This window comes from Trypanosoma melophagium, assembly GCF_022059095.1.
Source record: "Trypanosoma melophagium isolate St. Kilda chromosome Unknown ctg20segment0, whole genome shotgun sequence".
Classification (NCBI taxonomy): Eukaryota; Euglenozoa; class Kinetoplastea; order Trypanosomatida; family Trypanosomatidae; genus Trypanosoma; species Trypanosoma melophagium.
The window spans coordinates 332,501-345,263 of record NW_027125150.1 but is presented as its reverse complement, the minus strand read 5'-3'; the positions used below and the strand labels follow the sequence as shown (position 1 = coordinate 345,263).

Genomic DNA, 12,763 nt, shown 5'->3' with positions numbered 1-12,763 from the left:
GTATAGTTTCTCTCATTATTCATCCAATAACAAGAAGAATAACAATAACGAGAAAACGTATATATATATATATATATATATATATACATCTATACACACAAAAAGGTATTTCTTTCCTTCTTTTTTTTTCTCCTTCACGTTATTAATTTGCTGAAAAGCAAAGAAACGAAAATTTCTATTCTTCTTTCCGTTTTAGTTTCTCAAGTACAAAAATACAAAATTACACAGATACACAAATACAAATACAGATACAGACGCATACAAAATCATGGACATTAATACCAGATGAGAACAGAGTCTTCTTTTTTTGTCTCATAGAAAAAAACAAAAAAAAAAAAACAAACGTGGGAAACAAACAAACAAATAAATAAATAAAAATACAAACCACATGATGTGCATGTATTTCTATTTTAAACAAATAAACAAACAACTTCTTTTATACTGCATTTTCCACCCCTCAACAACAACATCATATCATATCCAGTCTCTACCACCTTTTGCCCCTCGCACACACTTTCCAATTGGAAATCGTGGAACCCCATTCGCGGAGAGCTCCTGATACTGCACAGTGAGCACTTTCCCTTTATACGCCTTTAGACGATGCCACATATCACGTTTGTTTTCTTCTGTTGTGGCGGGGGCAACTGTGAAGTGATGACCGCCTTTGGTGCGGCAGACAAATGCACCAAGACAACCTTTCCACTTTCCACGTCCTTCCACGCCAGAGACGATAACGTACTCGTCATCCTGCATTACTTTGTACTTGAGGAGGTTGGGTGAACGGGAACCGTAGGCGTATCCAATAACCGCACTACGGCTGTTGTTACTACTACTAGTATTGTTGTTATTCTTTGTCTTCTTTTTATTATTTTTATTAGATGTAGTAGTAGTAGTAGTAGTAGTAGTAAGAGTATTAGTAAGAGTATTAGTAGTAGTAGAAATAGTAGGTCCATCACGTCGAATAATAATACCTTCATATCCGTCTGCTAGTGAAAGTTGTAGAACACGCTGCATACGAGACTTTTCCACTTCTATAGCAGGCACCAACACAACCGCCTTACTTCCATTCTCTTCACTTGGCGATGATGTTAGTTTGGCTATGATACCTTGGAGATATGCATATCGTTTGGAGTAAGGTACACTTGACATATCGGAGAATTTCTTCGCGTACATAATATCAAAGGCATGATATTGAAGTTTTGCCTGAAGTTCTTCAATAGCCGGTGTACGTCTTTCCCGTGTAGTGCGAATAGCAGAGATCAATTGCTCAAAATCATCTACATTGTGATTATATAATTCTCCATCAAGTACAAGTGTTGGATCTTTTTCAAATAACGGCCGTAGAGCGGGTTCAATACGATGATCACAACACTCAAAGAGAGTTCCTGAACGACTGAAGAAACACAATCCCTTTTTCTCTGCATTCCATGCTACAATACAGCGCACTCCATCAAGTTTAGGAGAAACAAAGAGAAGTTCATTCTCAGCTATTTTTTCTGCTTCATTTGTATAATTTCTTGCGAGCATGGGTTGTAGATTGCGGGTTTCTACCACACGTAGATATCCACCATCGGCGATGCTACTTTTTACACGATTTGCATTATCGGCCGCTAACACAGAACGTGAGTTATCTGGACGACAACGATGTTTCACATGATGTACTATCATTTCAACATTTTCCCTCTTGTTGTTATTATTATTCTTATGCTTGATTTTGTTGTTCGTCTTGTTGTCAGTACTATCACGACCACTACTGCTAATACCATCGTTATTCCCATTACAGTTGTTCTGTAGTGTTGGCATGTGTTTGCACTTTGGACATGCCCCACCGGCGGCGACGTGAAGATCAATACGTTTGTGGTGTTCGTGATTGCAGTGTGAACAGCGCCACCATGCGAGTTTGCGACTTGTTGGGAGAACGTGTTGTGGTTGTAATAGTTTATTAGAGGCGGCTGTGAGCCACGTACGGGCCAAGGCCGGGTGGAATGTGGCTAAACTATCGGGCCGCACAGTTAGAGAGCGAATAGGGGTTGAGCGGGCGAGGAGAGAGAGTGTGACGGTAAAGATAGGTGAAAGAATGGGACGATTGGATTGCATCTAAAATAGTACTTGTTTTTTTTTTACTTATTTGGTTTTGTTTTTTGTTTTCCTTTTGTTATTATATCTATTCTTGTTTCCTTTGTCTTCTCTCTTTGTGGTTTGTCCGTACTTTGCGTGGTATATATATGCGTTTCTCTGTATTTGTGTTAATGTGGGTGAGTGGGGTGAGGGTCTGAAAAGACCGAAGCGAAGTCACTCGCTCTGTTGTTATTGAAGAAGTATACCAATAGATATATTTTAAAAAGCGAGAAAAAAAAGAGAAGAAGAAAGAAAAAGTAATAATAATAATAATAATAATGATATATATATATATGTATATATATATATATATATATATATATGCAATACATTGAAAGAAACATCTCTACACTCTACGTATATATCAATCAGTGAAGTATTCTTTTCTTACTTCCAGAGAACAAAACGCAATACACGGATGTGAAAGAACCAAAAAAAAAAAGAAACAATCCATAATTTCTTCACATCAAATAGAGTTATTATTATTGTCTTTTTTTCTTTTCCTTTTCAGTTACCAGAACTACATGCGATACGACTCAGGTGCTCATGCATCTCATGAACTTTTGCTGTTCCATTCCTAACAGCAAGTTGATCAACAAACGGAACTCGCACGTTTGGAAGCCCCGCACGTGAAGAAGGTAAAACTACTTTGCGTGCGAGTTGACAAATAGGACTACGCTCCTGCATCTTAACAAGCCTATGACCCTCTCCACTAATACTATTCATATTATTATTATTATTATTATTATTATTATTATTATTATTATTATTATTATTAAGACGAAGTATAGTTGGAAGTTGTAGGAGCCATGACTGTGTTCCTTTACGTGATGCCAGCAGCCACTGTGTTTTCTGCAGCATCTCCGTATGAAATTCCGCACTTTCCTGCAGTGATGTACATAAAAGCCATAATGCGAGGAGAGCCACTTCCTCTTCTAATACCGATAATGATAATACTACCGCAGTGGTGTTATTTATATTGCCTCTTGCAGGGACTGGAGATGGACGAAGGAATAATATACAGAGGGCACGATGTAATAGACGAAGCATCTCGGCATATGTGAGAAATAATCGACGTTGTGGTAATATAATATCTTTTTTTGGTATTGGATGGAATAGAAAGAATTGCAAAAAAGCCGTTACTTCACACAACCAACACTCTAATTGATGTTTATTTTGTGGAGTCTCATGTACCGCACAGCAGTAATAGAGAATTTCCTCCAATTCTCTTGGAAACACAACGGCCTGTGATGATTGGGATGAGAGAAAGATACCATTCACATCCTCTGGGAGTCCACACAAAAAATTATTATTATTATTATTATTATTAATATTCAGAGAACTGTGTGTATCTGTAGTGTTAGGCATCTGAGGCATTTCTTTAAGAATCCCCGCCGGTGATGTCAGCAATTGTTCTAATCGTGCCAAACGAACAGCATCCATCACACTTTCATAAATAAATGTACGTACTGTTAATGGTAATGGCGATGCCCAATAAAGATTACGAGATGATGATGATGATGATGATGATGATAGATTAGGAGAAACAGTACTAGATGTAAAGAACTCTAACCATTGTTTTGCCATTGGTGTTTTTTTAATTCCCCATGATTTCTCCTGAAGCACATGAAGTGCTTTTTGCCATAAAGTACTATGCATTGTCATTAACAGGAATGGGAGTTGGGAATAAGCATGCATATATATATATTTGTGAAAAGAGGTATATGCACAAGCACAGACACACTTTCTCTCCCTGCTCTTCCCCACCCCTTAATTATTTTTTATTATTGTTTTGATCGCAGTAAAAGTGAGATGTCATTAACAGAGAGAAAAAATAAAAAAAGAAGAAATAAAAATAAATAGAAGGAAATAATTAATAATAAAGAATAAAACACATTAATAATAACAATAATAACAACAATAAAGAGAAAAGGGTGCGTATTCATCCTTAGATATGCTACTCATTGAAGTTATAGGTTATAAATGTGCATTCCACTCGCCATTTCATCGCATGCACGCATTCACACTCACACTCTCATATATAAACAAACAAACACACAGACAAACCGACTCATATATCCGAAACCCACATAGAGAGATAAAGAGAAACTGAGAAACACAAGATTTGAACGAAATGGACAACAACAACAACAATAACACCTGTGCACATATATATCAATGTACTCCAAACAGGTGTACTTGTGTATCCGTGTATGTATGTATGTATTTATTCCTACAAAAAACAAAACAAAGGAGAGAATCAAACAATCAAAGAAAGAAAAACGCCGCTAGTCATACACCACATTACACAAAATGAGAGAAAATCTTTACCCATCAACATGTAATAGTAACAAATATATATATATATATATATATATATATATATATATATATATATATTTTGTTTTCTCTCTCTTTCTTATATTGTTATTTACACCTGGTACTTTGACTTTGGTCGTCCACGATGTCCCTTCTGTTTTCCACCAGAACTGCGTACTGCCGTTACGAGTTGTCCCGTCAACTCCGCATCCAACGCATCCCCCTTCTTTGTTTTACTACTCTTCAGCTCCGGCAGCATTCCCACACGAATCATTTTTGCAAATGGCAAATTCGCCACAGCCGCCAATTTGTACCGCCGAAATCGAAATCGTTTAATAATCTTATGCTTTTTCATCTTAAACCGACGCGCTAACCACCGCGAGGATGGATATGGATAATTACGTGGACCAAATGTTACTTGACCGTAAAACTTCGCCGCCCAACGTGCGGTGAGTTCATCCAACTGTTCACCGTATCCAACAGACGTTTCATTATTTACTGCCGCCGTACTTTTCTGTTCACTTTGCAATTGCGATGATTCCTCGCTAAAGCGCAACTGCAGTGGGCGGTGGGAGACATCTGTGCTGGCGAGCATCCGCCGACGGAAGGATTTCACATTGTGATTGGTATTAAATAACGCCCATGCGGGTTTACGATCAATGAAAGTTCCCCGCATCGGCGTTGGTGGAATTATTGTTATTGTTGTTGGTGGAATGATATTTGCAGATGGACACAGTGGGGCGTGCGGGGCGGGAATGGGAATCGTGAGAAGTGCAGCCGCAGCCGCCTGTCGTGCGCAGAGAATACTACTAGAGCGCATTTTCTTTTTTTTCTTCTTCTTCCTTTTCTTTTAAAGGGGTGAATCTATTGTATGTATGTATGTATGTGAGAGAACAGGGTAAAAAGGTAAAAAAAAAGGGAAAGAAAAAGAGGATGAGAAAGTAACATGTGGATAGAGGTTTGTCAGTATAAAAATGAAACAGGGAAACAAATATAAATAAATATATAAAGAGTGATAAGTATATATATATATATATATGGGTCTACTATCGGGTATGAAGTTAACCACAAGAATGGAGGGGGAAAACAGAAAACAAAGTAGACGAGGAAAAGAAAAAAGAAAAGTATTACGTACTACATCTACATACGCCAACAGAGAAATAGAAAAAATGATAAAGAAAGGACATTTCATTGAAGATAATGACCATTGTATACACACACCAGTAACCAGAAAAAGCAAAATGAAAATCAAACAAGAACAAAAAAACACTTTGCCTATTTTTTTTTTATTCTTTCTGGGGTTTTTTCTCTTTCTTGGGTTGGATACGTAATTTCTCTCTTATTTCATTCTTCACCCTATCTTTTAATTAATCATATATAATATATATATATATATATATATATATATATATATATATATATATATTTCTTTTTTCTTTACTTCCTTTTCCATCCTTTCTTCCCTTGGTGTTGCTTTCCATTTTTTTTTCGTTCTTTCTTTCTTCCCTAGTTTCTCTTCTCCATTCAAGCACACAAAATAGAATATATATATATATATATATATATATATATATATATATAATGGATAATATAGAGTAGATAGATTGGATTCTGTCTCTCCCCTCATCCCACATGCTATTTCATGTTGTACTCTCTTTTTTTTCTACAACAACCGCCAGCAGTGGCAGCTGAAAGAAAATAGTAGTGTGATCTACGCAGAAAAGTCCCCCCAAAAACATTAAATAAAAAATGGGGCTCTTTTTTTTCACCTCATGATATCTCAGCGATGACATACACCGCAGTAAGGCGAGAAGAGAGAAAAAAGAGAATGAAAGAAAATGAAAAAAAAAACAATAATAACAACAATTGGGTGATAAATTCAAGATTCAGTGGACCAAAAATCAAACACACACACACATATATATATATATATATATATATATATATATATATGTACATATATACACCAAAAGAGAAAACAAAAAAGAAAGAAACACACACACACACATACGAGCGAAGTCAAAAATGACATCAACAACAACAACAACAACAAAATGAAGTAACGTACAAAATTTGAAAGAGGAAAATGCAAAAGCACCGACAAAAGAAAAAAAAGAGGAACTGTCAAGGTGCGTGTGAGCAAATAGAAGAAATCGAAAAGAGAAACAAATGGCAATTATATATATATATATATGGAATGACTCACAAATGTAAAGTCACTGCTGTCCTTGTCCTTGTCACATGCTATTTGTTAAACACCAGACATAGAAGCAAATATTAAAATCACATGGTAAACAGAAATATATAAACGTACCTAATAATAAGTACATATATTGCCTTCCAACAACTATTGGTTTGATTTTCTTGAGTTCTTCCTCCTCTTCTCCATCGAATCGGTTTCTTTTACTTTTTGCTTTTAAGCTTTATCACCTTTTATTTTATTTTCCTTCATCTCCTTCAACAATCTTTCTTTCATTTTTTTCTAACGCCCTGAATACACGAAAGCAGGAGGATATAATATATGTAACAAATATATATATATATATATATATATATATATACGCACATATGACGAAGTTGTCCTATAGTAACATTAAAGTCCATTTTTTCTCTTTTTTTTTAAATTTTTTTCTGTTCTTTTGTACCCTTCTTTTTTAAGCCTTAGTAATACACCCTCTTCACTTTACTTTCTCTTTCTCCACTTTAACAACAACAACGAAAAAAAAAAGAAAGAAAACACACACATCACTGTGTATTTGCTGTTTTATTTCCTTTTCCCCCTTTCCCCTTACAGCACACAGAGCAGTGAGAAAACACAGAGAAGCGCCATAAGGACCCGCATCCACCACCCCCGCCGCTCCTCCTCACTCAACATCTTCGTCCTTCTCCGCACAGCCACGGCCGTACTTGACGACGATGTGGATGAATGGGAGTTGGCCGAGTCGTGTCCGGCCAGCTGATCGGCGCGGGTGGCGATGGCCTCCGGCGAGGCGGCACTCCAGTTGACCTGCGGGAATTTCTCCTCCAGCAGCTGCAGCAGCGGGTCGACCAGCGGGTGGAGTTTGCGGGCAACCAACGCCACGCCGGACACGCAGACGCCGAAGAGGACCTTTGGAATGTGCAGGACGTGATCCTCCAGGTTCTTTAGGCCTTGGCGGGCGGGGGGATTGAGCCAGGCGCGGAACATTAAGTATGCCTGGACAATGAGAGAAATGGCAATACCCCAGAGGTAAAAGTAGAGGGCCTTATACAGCATCGTCGTGAGACGACTGATACGCAGATGTCGCTTTACAAATCCAGGTGATGAACACTTAATAGTGAGGGCGTCTCGAAAGTCTTGTTCACTGTCGTACTGATAGGCATCTGCCGTTCTCGTCGCACCATTTCCCATATTTGTATTATTATTATTATTATTATTATTATTATTATTATTATTATTATTATTATTATTATTATTATTAATATTATGATTATTATTGTTCGTGCTGGCGGTACCACCACTACCATCGCAGCTTGTAGTCTTACCATGACTCCCATCTGCATTTCCTCCTTCTCCTCCTACCGTGTTATTTGTACTTCCTGCAGTCGCTGAAAGTTTCTCCGCCACTTTCTCTGCCGCACGTCGCACCAACTCCTCCTCCCGCTTTGCCTGCCAAAGTCGTTTCTCCTCTGCAACAAACGCCTGCAGTCTCGCACTTGCCCGCCAGTGTAGTGGATAACCATCCTCAAGCACATTCACGGCGGAGGTGTCGCTGGTCACATAACCGGTATTGTTGGCCCCAAGTGTAACGGCCGCCCAACCACCCCACCGCCGTTTGCGATAGGCGGGAAATAAAATAACATTATCGGCATAGTCGAGACCAAGGAAGCGGCGGCCAATGCGATAACGAGTGAGGGCCCAAAAGTGACTCTCCACCACCGCAGGACCGGAACGGCTCCACCAACGCAGCGGAGACCACTTCATTTACAGAAGAATAATTGACACAGAAGGTAAGCTTCACAGGATGTATGTATATATATCTGGGTTTTGGTTCTTTGTAGGTAAGGTATAAGTGTCCTAGTTGTAGGTATAAATACGACTCGGAAACTAGAACTAGGAGCACTACTAATACTACTCTAATACTAATACTAATATATATATATATATATATATATATATATATATATAGTGGTACTAGTAAGGATAGTAATAACAATAAATAACTATGACAGCAACAGTAGGTGCAACAAAAAAAGCACCTTCAACTCCCTTCCTTTTGTAATATTTCTTAGAGAGTATGTAGATGTGTCTTGTTTCTTCCTTGTTTCCTTGTTGTTGTTGTTGTTGTCAGTAACGGTGTCCGTGGTTAAAGGAAGAAGCAAAAAGAAGAAGAAAATGAAAGAGAGAGAAACCTTTCTTTTCTCTCTCTCTCTCTGTATATATATATATATATATATATATATATCTATATATATATAGATACCCTTAATAAACTCTCAGGTGTTCGCTTTGGTTTTCTCTGCGTGTGTGCCTTTTGGTCGCACAGCTCTCCCCTGCAGTTTACTCTTCCTGTCAGCAACGTGCATAACAGAAATAGAAGAAAAAAAGAAATAGATGCGCACAGGAGATATCACAACAACAACAACACAAAAAATAATATCTTAAAATAGAAGAATAAATAAAAATATCAAGAAAATAAATATTAATAGCATTCAATACCTGACTTATCCGATTTTTTCCTTTGTTTTTCATTGTTTCTTTCTTCTTTTTTCTTCTTATATCACACATACTTTCTTTTCCCTCTTTTTCTTCTCAATGTTTGTCAGTTAACCGCTTGTACCCCACTAGAGAGAAAGAGAGAGAGAAATACATAAAATAGCTAAATATATTAAATACAAAGATAACCAAAGACAAAATAACAGAAAAAAAAGAAGAGGGGGATACCCATGTACTTGTAGTGCCGGAAAGCAACAGCATCATCCTTTTTTCCCTTTCTTTTTCTTTATCTATCTTGTACATTAGCTTCTTCTCTGTATGTGTGTATGTGTTCTGATTCCTCATTAAATAAATAAATAAATAAATAAATAAATAAATAAATAAATATATATATATATATAACACAAAAAACAAAGAATACTTATACGATGTATTTTGTATGACTAATTAGTGGTCTGTCTTTACTCGCTTATGCCGCCGCCTCTCGGCCTGTTGCTGCTGCTGTTCCTCCCCGCCCTGCGCTGCCAACAACTCCGCCATATCTTCACCCATTCCATCCTCTTCATCTTCATCATCGTTATTATTATTATTATCCTCATCTTCACCGTAATCCACACTATCCTCATCCTCATCCTCATCATCTTCTTCATCTTCCTCTTCTTCGTCTGATGCTCCCACATTGGAGTTGAGCTCATCATCGCTGGAGGAGTCAAACTCCGCATCACTGCTACGTGAGGAGGAATCCACGCCGTATGATGAACCACGATCCGGTTCTGCAAGCATTTCCACTTCTTCTCCTCGTACACGTTTGGCACGACTCTCATCCTCATCATCTTCTGTATCTTCTTCATCATCATTTTCTTCATAATCTCCTTCATCACTGTCAGAGTTATCAGACAGACGCATGTTATCTAATGCATCCATGTCTAATTCATCCTCGCTATCTCCAGCCGCAATATTATCATCACTATCTGTGGCTTTATTTTTTGAAGAAGAAGCAGCAGCAGCCATTCGACGTGCTTTACGTAAGAGTTCTAGTGCATTTTTCTTTTTATTCCTTTGCAGTCGTGGATCTCGTTTACTGCGTACTCGTACTGTACGGAATTCGCCACCGGCACAACGTATCTCTGCAAACATGGCAGGGAAAATAACACCGGTATCAGAGTTTACAAAAACACTCCGCTCCGATGGACGAACTGATTTAAATATCGAAAGTCTACCATACATCGCTGCAAGAGGATCATAAAGAGCTGTCATATTTCTATATTGATGTAGAAGTGGTGCAACAAAATCTTTTGGTGGTGAAGGGGTCGTTTCAACATTTTTGCTATGAAGAGGCTTCTCTGTTTTTGTTGTTTTTATTGATGTTTCCTTTTCATCTTTTTGCATTTTAAATTCCTCCTGAGCCTGAAACATCTCCACACCACGATAATGAATAATAGCATCAATCCACGCAAATAAAGGAGAACGCGAATTCGCTCCTCTTACACGTTTCGCAAGAAGCTCCAGTAATTTTAAACAATATGGTAACTGAAGAGCCATAACAGTTGCACGAATATCACTTGTAGAACGTGAGGCAACTGTAAGAAGCTCCATTACTGCTGATGCATCATTCGCGTGAAGTGCTTGATACAATGGTACCGTCGCAAGACCCAGAGCATGTTGTTGTGATGTGGATGTATTCTTTTGCTGCAGTGTGTGTCTTCGTGCGTCTGCGTCTGTGGAGAGTGAGAGTTGTTTTAATCGCTGCTCTAGTGTAAGAGCCTTTTGTGGAAGTTCCTTTACACTCTTCGCATGAAATGATACAGGAACCCCAAAGGCTTCAGATGGTGTATGAATGGCCCGTGCAGCGAGTAGTTGTTGCCGTCGTTGTTGTTGTTGTTGTTGTTCTTGTTCACTGTGCGTATTCCAGGCGTGATCCAATACTTCCATATCCGCATGCATTGCATGTACAGTTGAGTCCTTCTCAGAATGTGTTCCGGATGGCACTTTAAATACCGCTACATCTTCATCTGTTATGATTCCTCCCCCTTCTTCTCTTTTTGTTGTTGTTGTTGTTGTTTTTCGCGTTGCCTTTGCAGCGGCATCTCGTAAATCAAGTAACTCAAATCGTGGAACAGCAAATCGTCCTCGCAATAGTAACAACCGCCGCTCCAATGCTTCCTCCCCATTGCGGTTATATTGATATTGACAGTGCTGCCGCAGTAATGCACTAAACAGTAATCGTCCAGAGTTTACGGCGGAGACAACTCGAAGGGATGGCGGTGTTGGTGTTGGCTCCGCCACAGCCGTAAGTAACGCAGTGCCCAATTCAAATACAAGTACAGAACCCGTAAACGTTGTGGCCACCACGCACGCCTCACCACGAGTCTTCATATTGGTATTCTTATTATGTTTCTTGTTATGATCAACATCATGATTGGTATTCGCGATTAAGCTTTCCTCCTGCACTGAGATGTTTACAATACGTTGTCCACACAAGAGACTACGACGACAGCGGGATGTTGCCGTACGACTGTCAAGAGAAGGAGTGGCATCCCACACACGTATGAGTCCTTCTTGGGCATTTGCGGTAATTACAACGGGATGCTGTGTTGTTCCGCCCATCCACGCATAGTCAGCACGAGAGGCTTGAGAGGCAAATGAGACCAAACGCTCAAATGGGACTGTAGTGTGTGTTCCACTACCACTACTACTGCTGTGGTTATGATTCCTGTTGAGGCGAAGAGAGTATATGGCATTTGTCGGACCCGCAACAAATATACGAAAATGCGATTCTGCACCATTTCCCATGTTTGCAATAGCTGTAGTATGAGAAAGAGCCCTAGAATTATTATTATTATTATTATTATTATTATTATTATTATTATTATTATTATTATCTACTCTATCCTGCACGACGGCGATGGCTCCCGCATCATGCTGTACACGCAGATTCCCCACCACCCGCTCTCCCCGCACACAATCCACCACGTGCAGTAATCGATTAGACGCCAAACAAAAAAGATAACGACCGCAAAATGTCATAGCTGTGATAGACTGCTGTGTATCAGACACCGCAAGGTGCTGCACAAGTTCATTCTTCTCCACATTATGCAGCAGTACCGTTCCATTGCTTAACCCCACCGCCGCATAGCAGGCAGTCGGAATATCCACTAATCCTCCTCCTTTTTTTTCTGCATTTTCATTTTCTTCATTATGTTGATATTGCGCATGTGTCTGTACAGTACCGAGGGCCAATGCGGTGAGGGAGACGACGGCGAGTGAGGCCCGATTGCGCGGTGGGACTTCCACAACCGCCGTGAGTGTTCCATTCGCCACATCAAACACCCGCGCAGTCGGAAAGTCCATTCCCGCCGCGAAGTAACGTCCCTCCACCGCACAGCGGATCATCAGAGAACGTTCTGTCATAATTTTTATTGTTTTGTTGTTTTGTCTCTCCAGGTATTTATTATGATGATTATTACTATTGTTATTATTATTGTTATGAATACTACTACTACTACTACTACTACTACTACTACTACTACTACTACTACTACTAATAATAATAATAATAATAATAATAATAATAATAAGTTTCCGATTTGTGTTTGTTATCACGGATAGCACTCGTATGTACAACTACAA

General features: G+C 38.9%; 5 protein-coding genes across 5 annotated transcripts; all 5 read right to left on the bottom strand.

Annotated features, from left to right (window-relative positions):
* Positions 1-474: 474 nt before the first annotated feature.
* Positions 475-2,097, bottom strand: LSM04_006562 (putative Zinc-ribbon domain; the record flags this gene model as incomplete). The annotated part of the gene is made up of 1 exon (XM_067331385.1): positions 475-2,097. The coding sequence occupies one exon, from the start codon at positions 2,095-2,097 to the stop codon at positions 475-477; it is 1,623 nt and encodes a 540-aa protein (XP_067192193.1).
* Positions 2,098-2,625: 528 nt separating this feature from the next.
* LSM04_001953 (uncharacterized protein) lies at positions 2,626-3,783 on the bottom strand (the record flags this gene model as incomplete). The annotated part of the gene is made up of 1 exon (XM_067331384.1): positions 2,626-3,783. The coding sequence occupies one exon, from the start codon at positions 3,781-3,783 to the stop codon at positions 2,626-2,628; it is 1,158 nt and encodes a 385-aa protein (XP_067192094.1).
* Positions 3,784-4,549: 766 nt separating this feature from the next.
* LSM04_004051 (uncharacterized protein) lies at positions 4,550-5,257 on the bottom strand (the record flags this gene model as incomplete). The annotated part of the gene is made up of 1 exon (XM_067331383.1): positions 4,550-5,257. The coding sequence occupies one exon, from the start codon at positions 5,255-5,257 to the stop codon at positions 4,550-4,552; it is 708 nt and encodes a 235-aa protein (XP_067192145.1).
* Positions 5,258-7,225: 1,968 nt separating this feature from the next.
* Positions 7,226-8,401, bottom strand: LSM04_008488 (uncharacterized protein; the record flags this gene model as incomplete). The annotated part of the gene is made up of 1 exon (XM_067331382.1): positions 7,226-8,401. One exon carries the CDS (start codon positions 8,399-8,401, stop codon positions 7,226-7,228), a length of 1,176 nt encoding a protein of 391 aa, XP_067192244.1.
* A 1,179-nt stretch (positions 8,402-9,580) lies between these two features.
* Positions 9,581-12,544, bottom strand: LSM04_005363 (uncharacterized protein; the record flags this gene model as incomplete). The annotated part of the gene is made up of 1 exon (XM_067331381.1): positions 9,581-12,544. The coding sequence occupies one exon, from the start codon at positions 12,542-12,544 to the stop codon at positions 9,581-9,583; it is 2,964 nt and encodes a 987-aa protein (XP_067192168.1).
* Between the last annotated feature and the right edge of the window lie 219 nt (positions 12,545-12,763).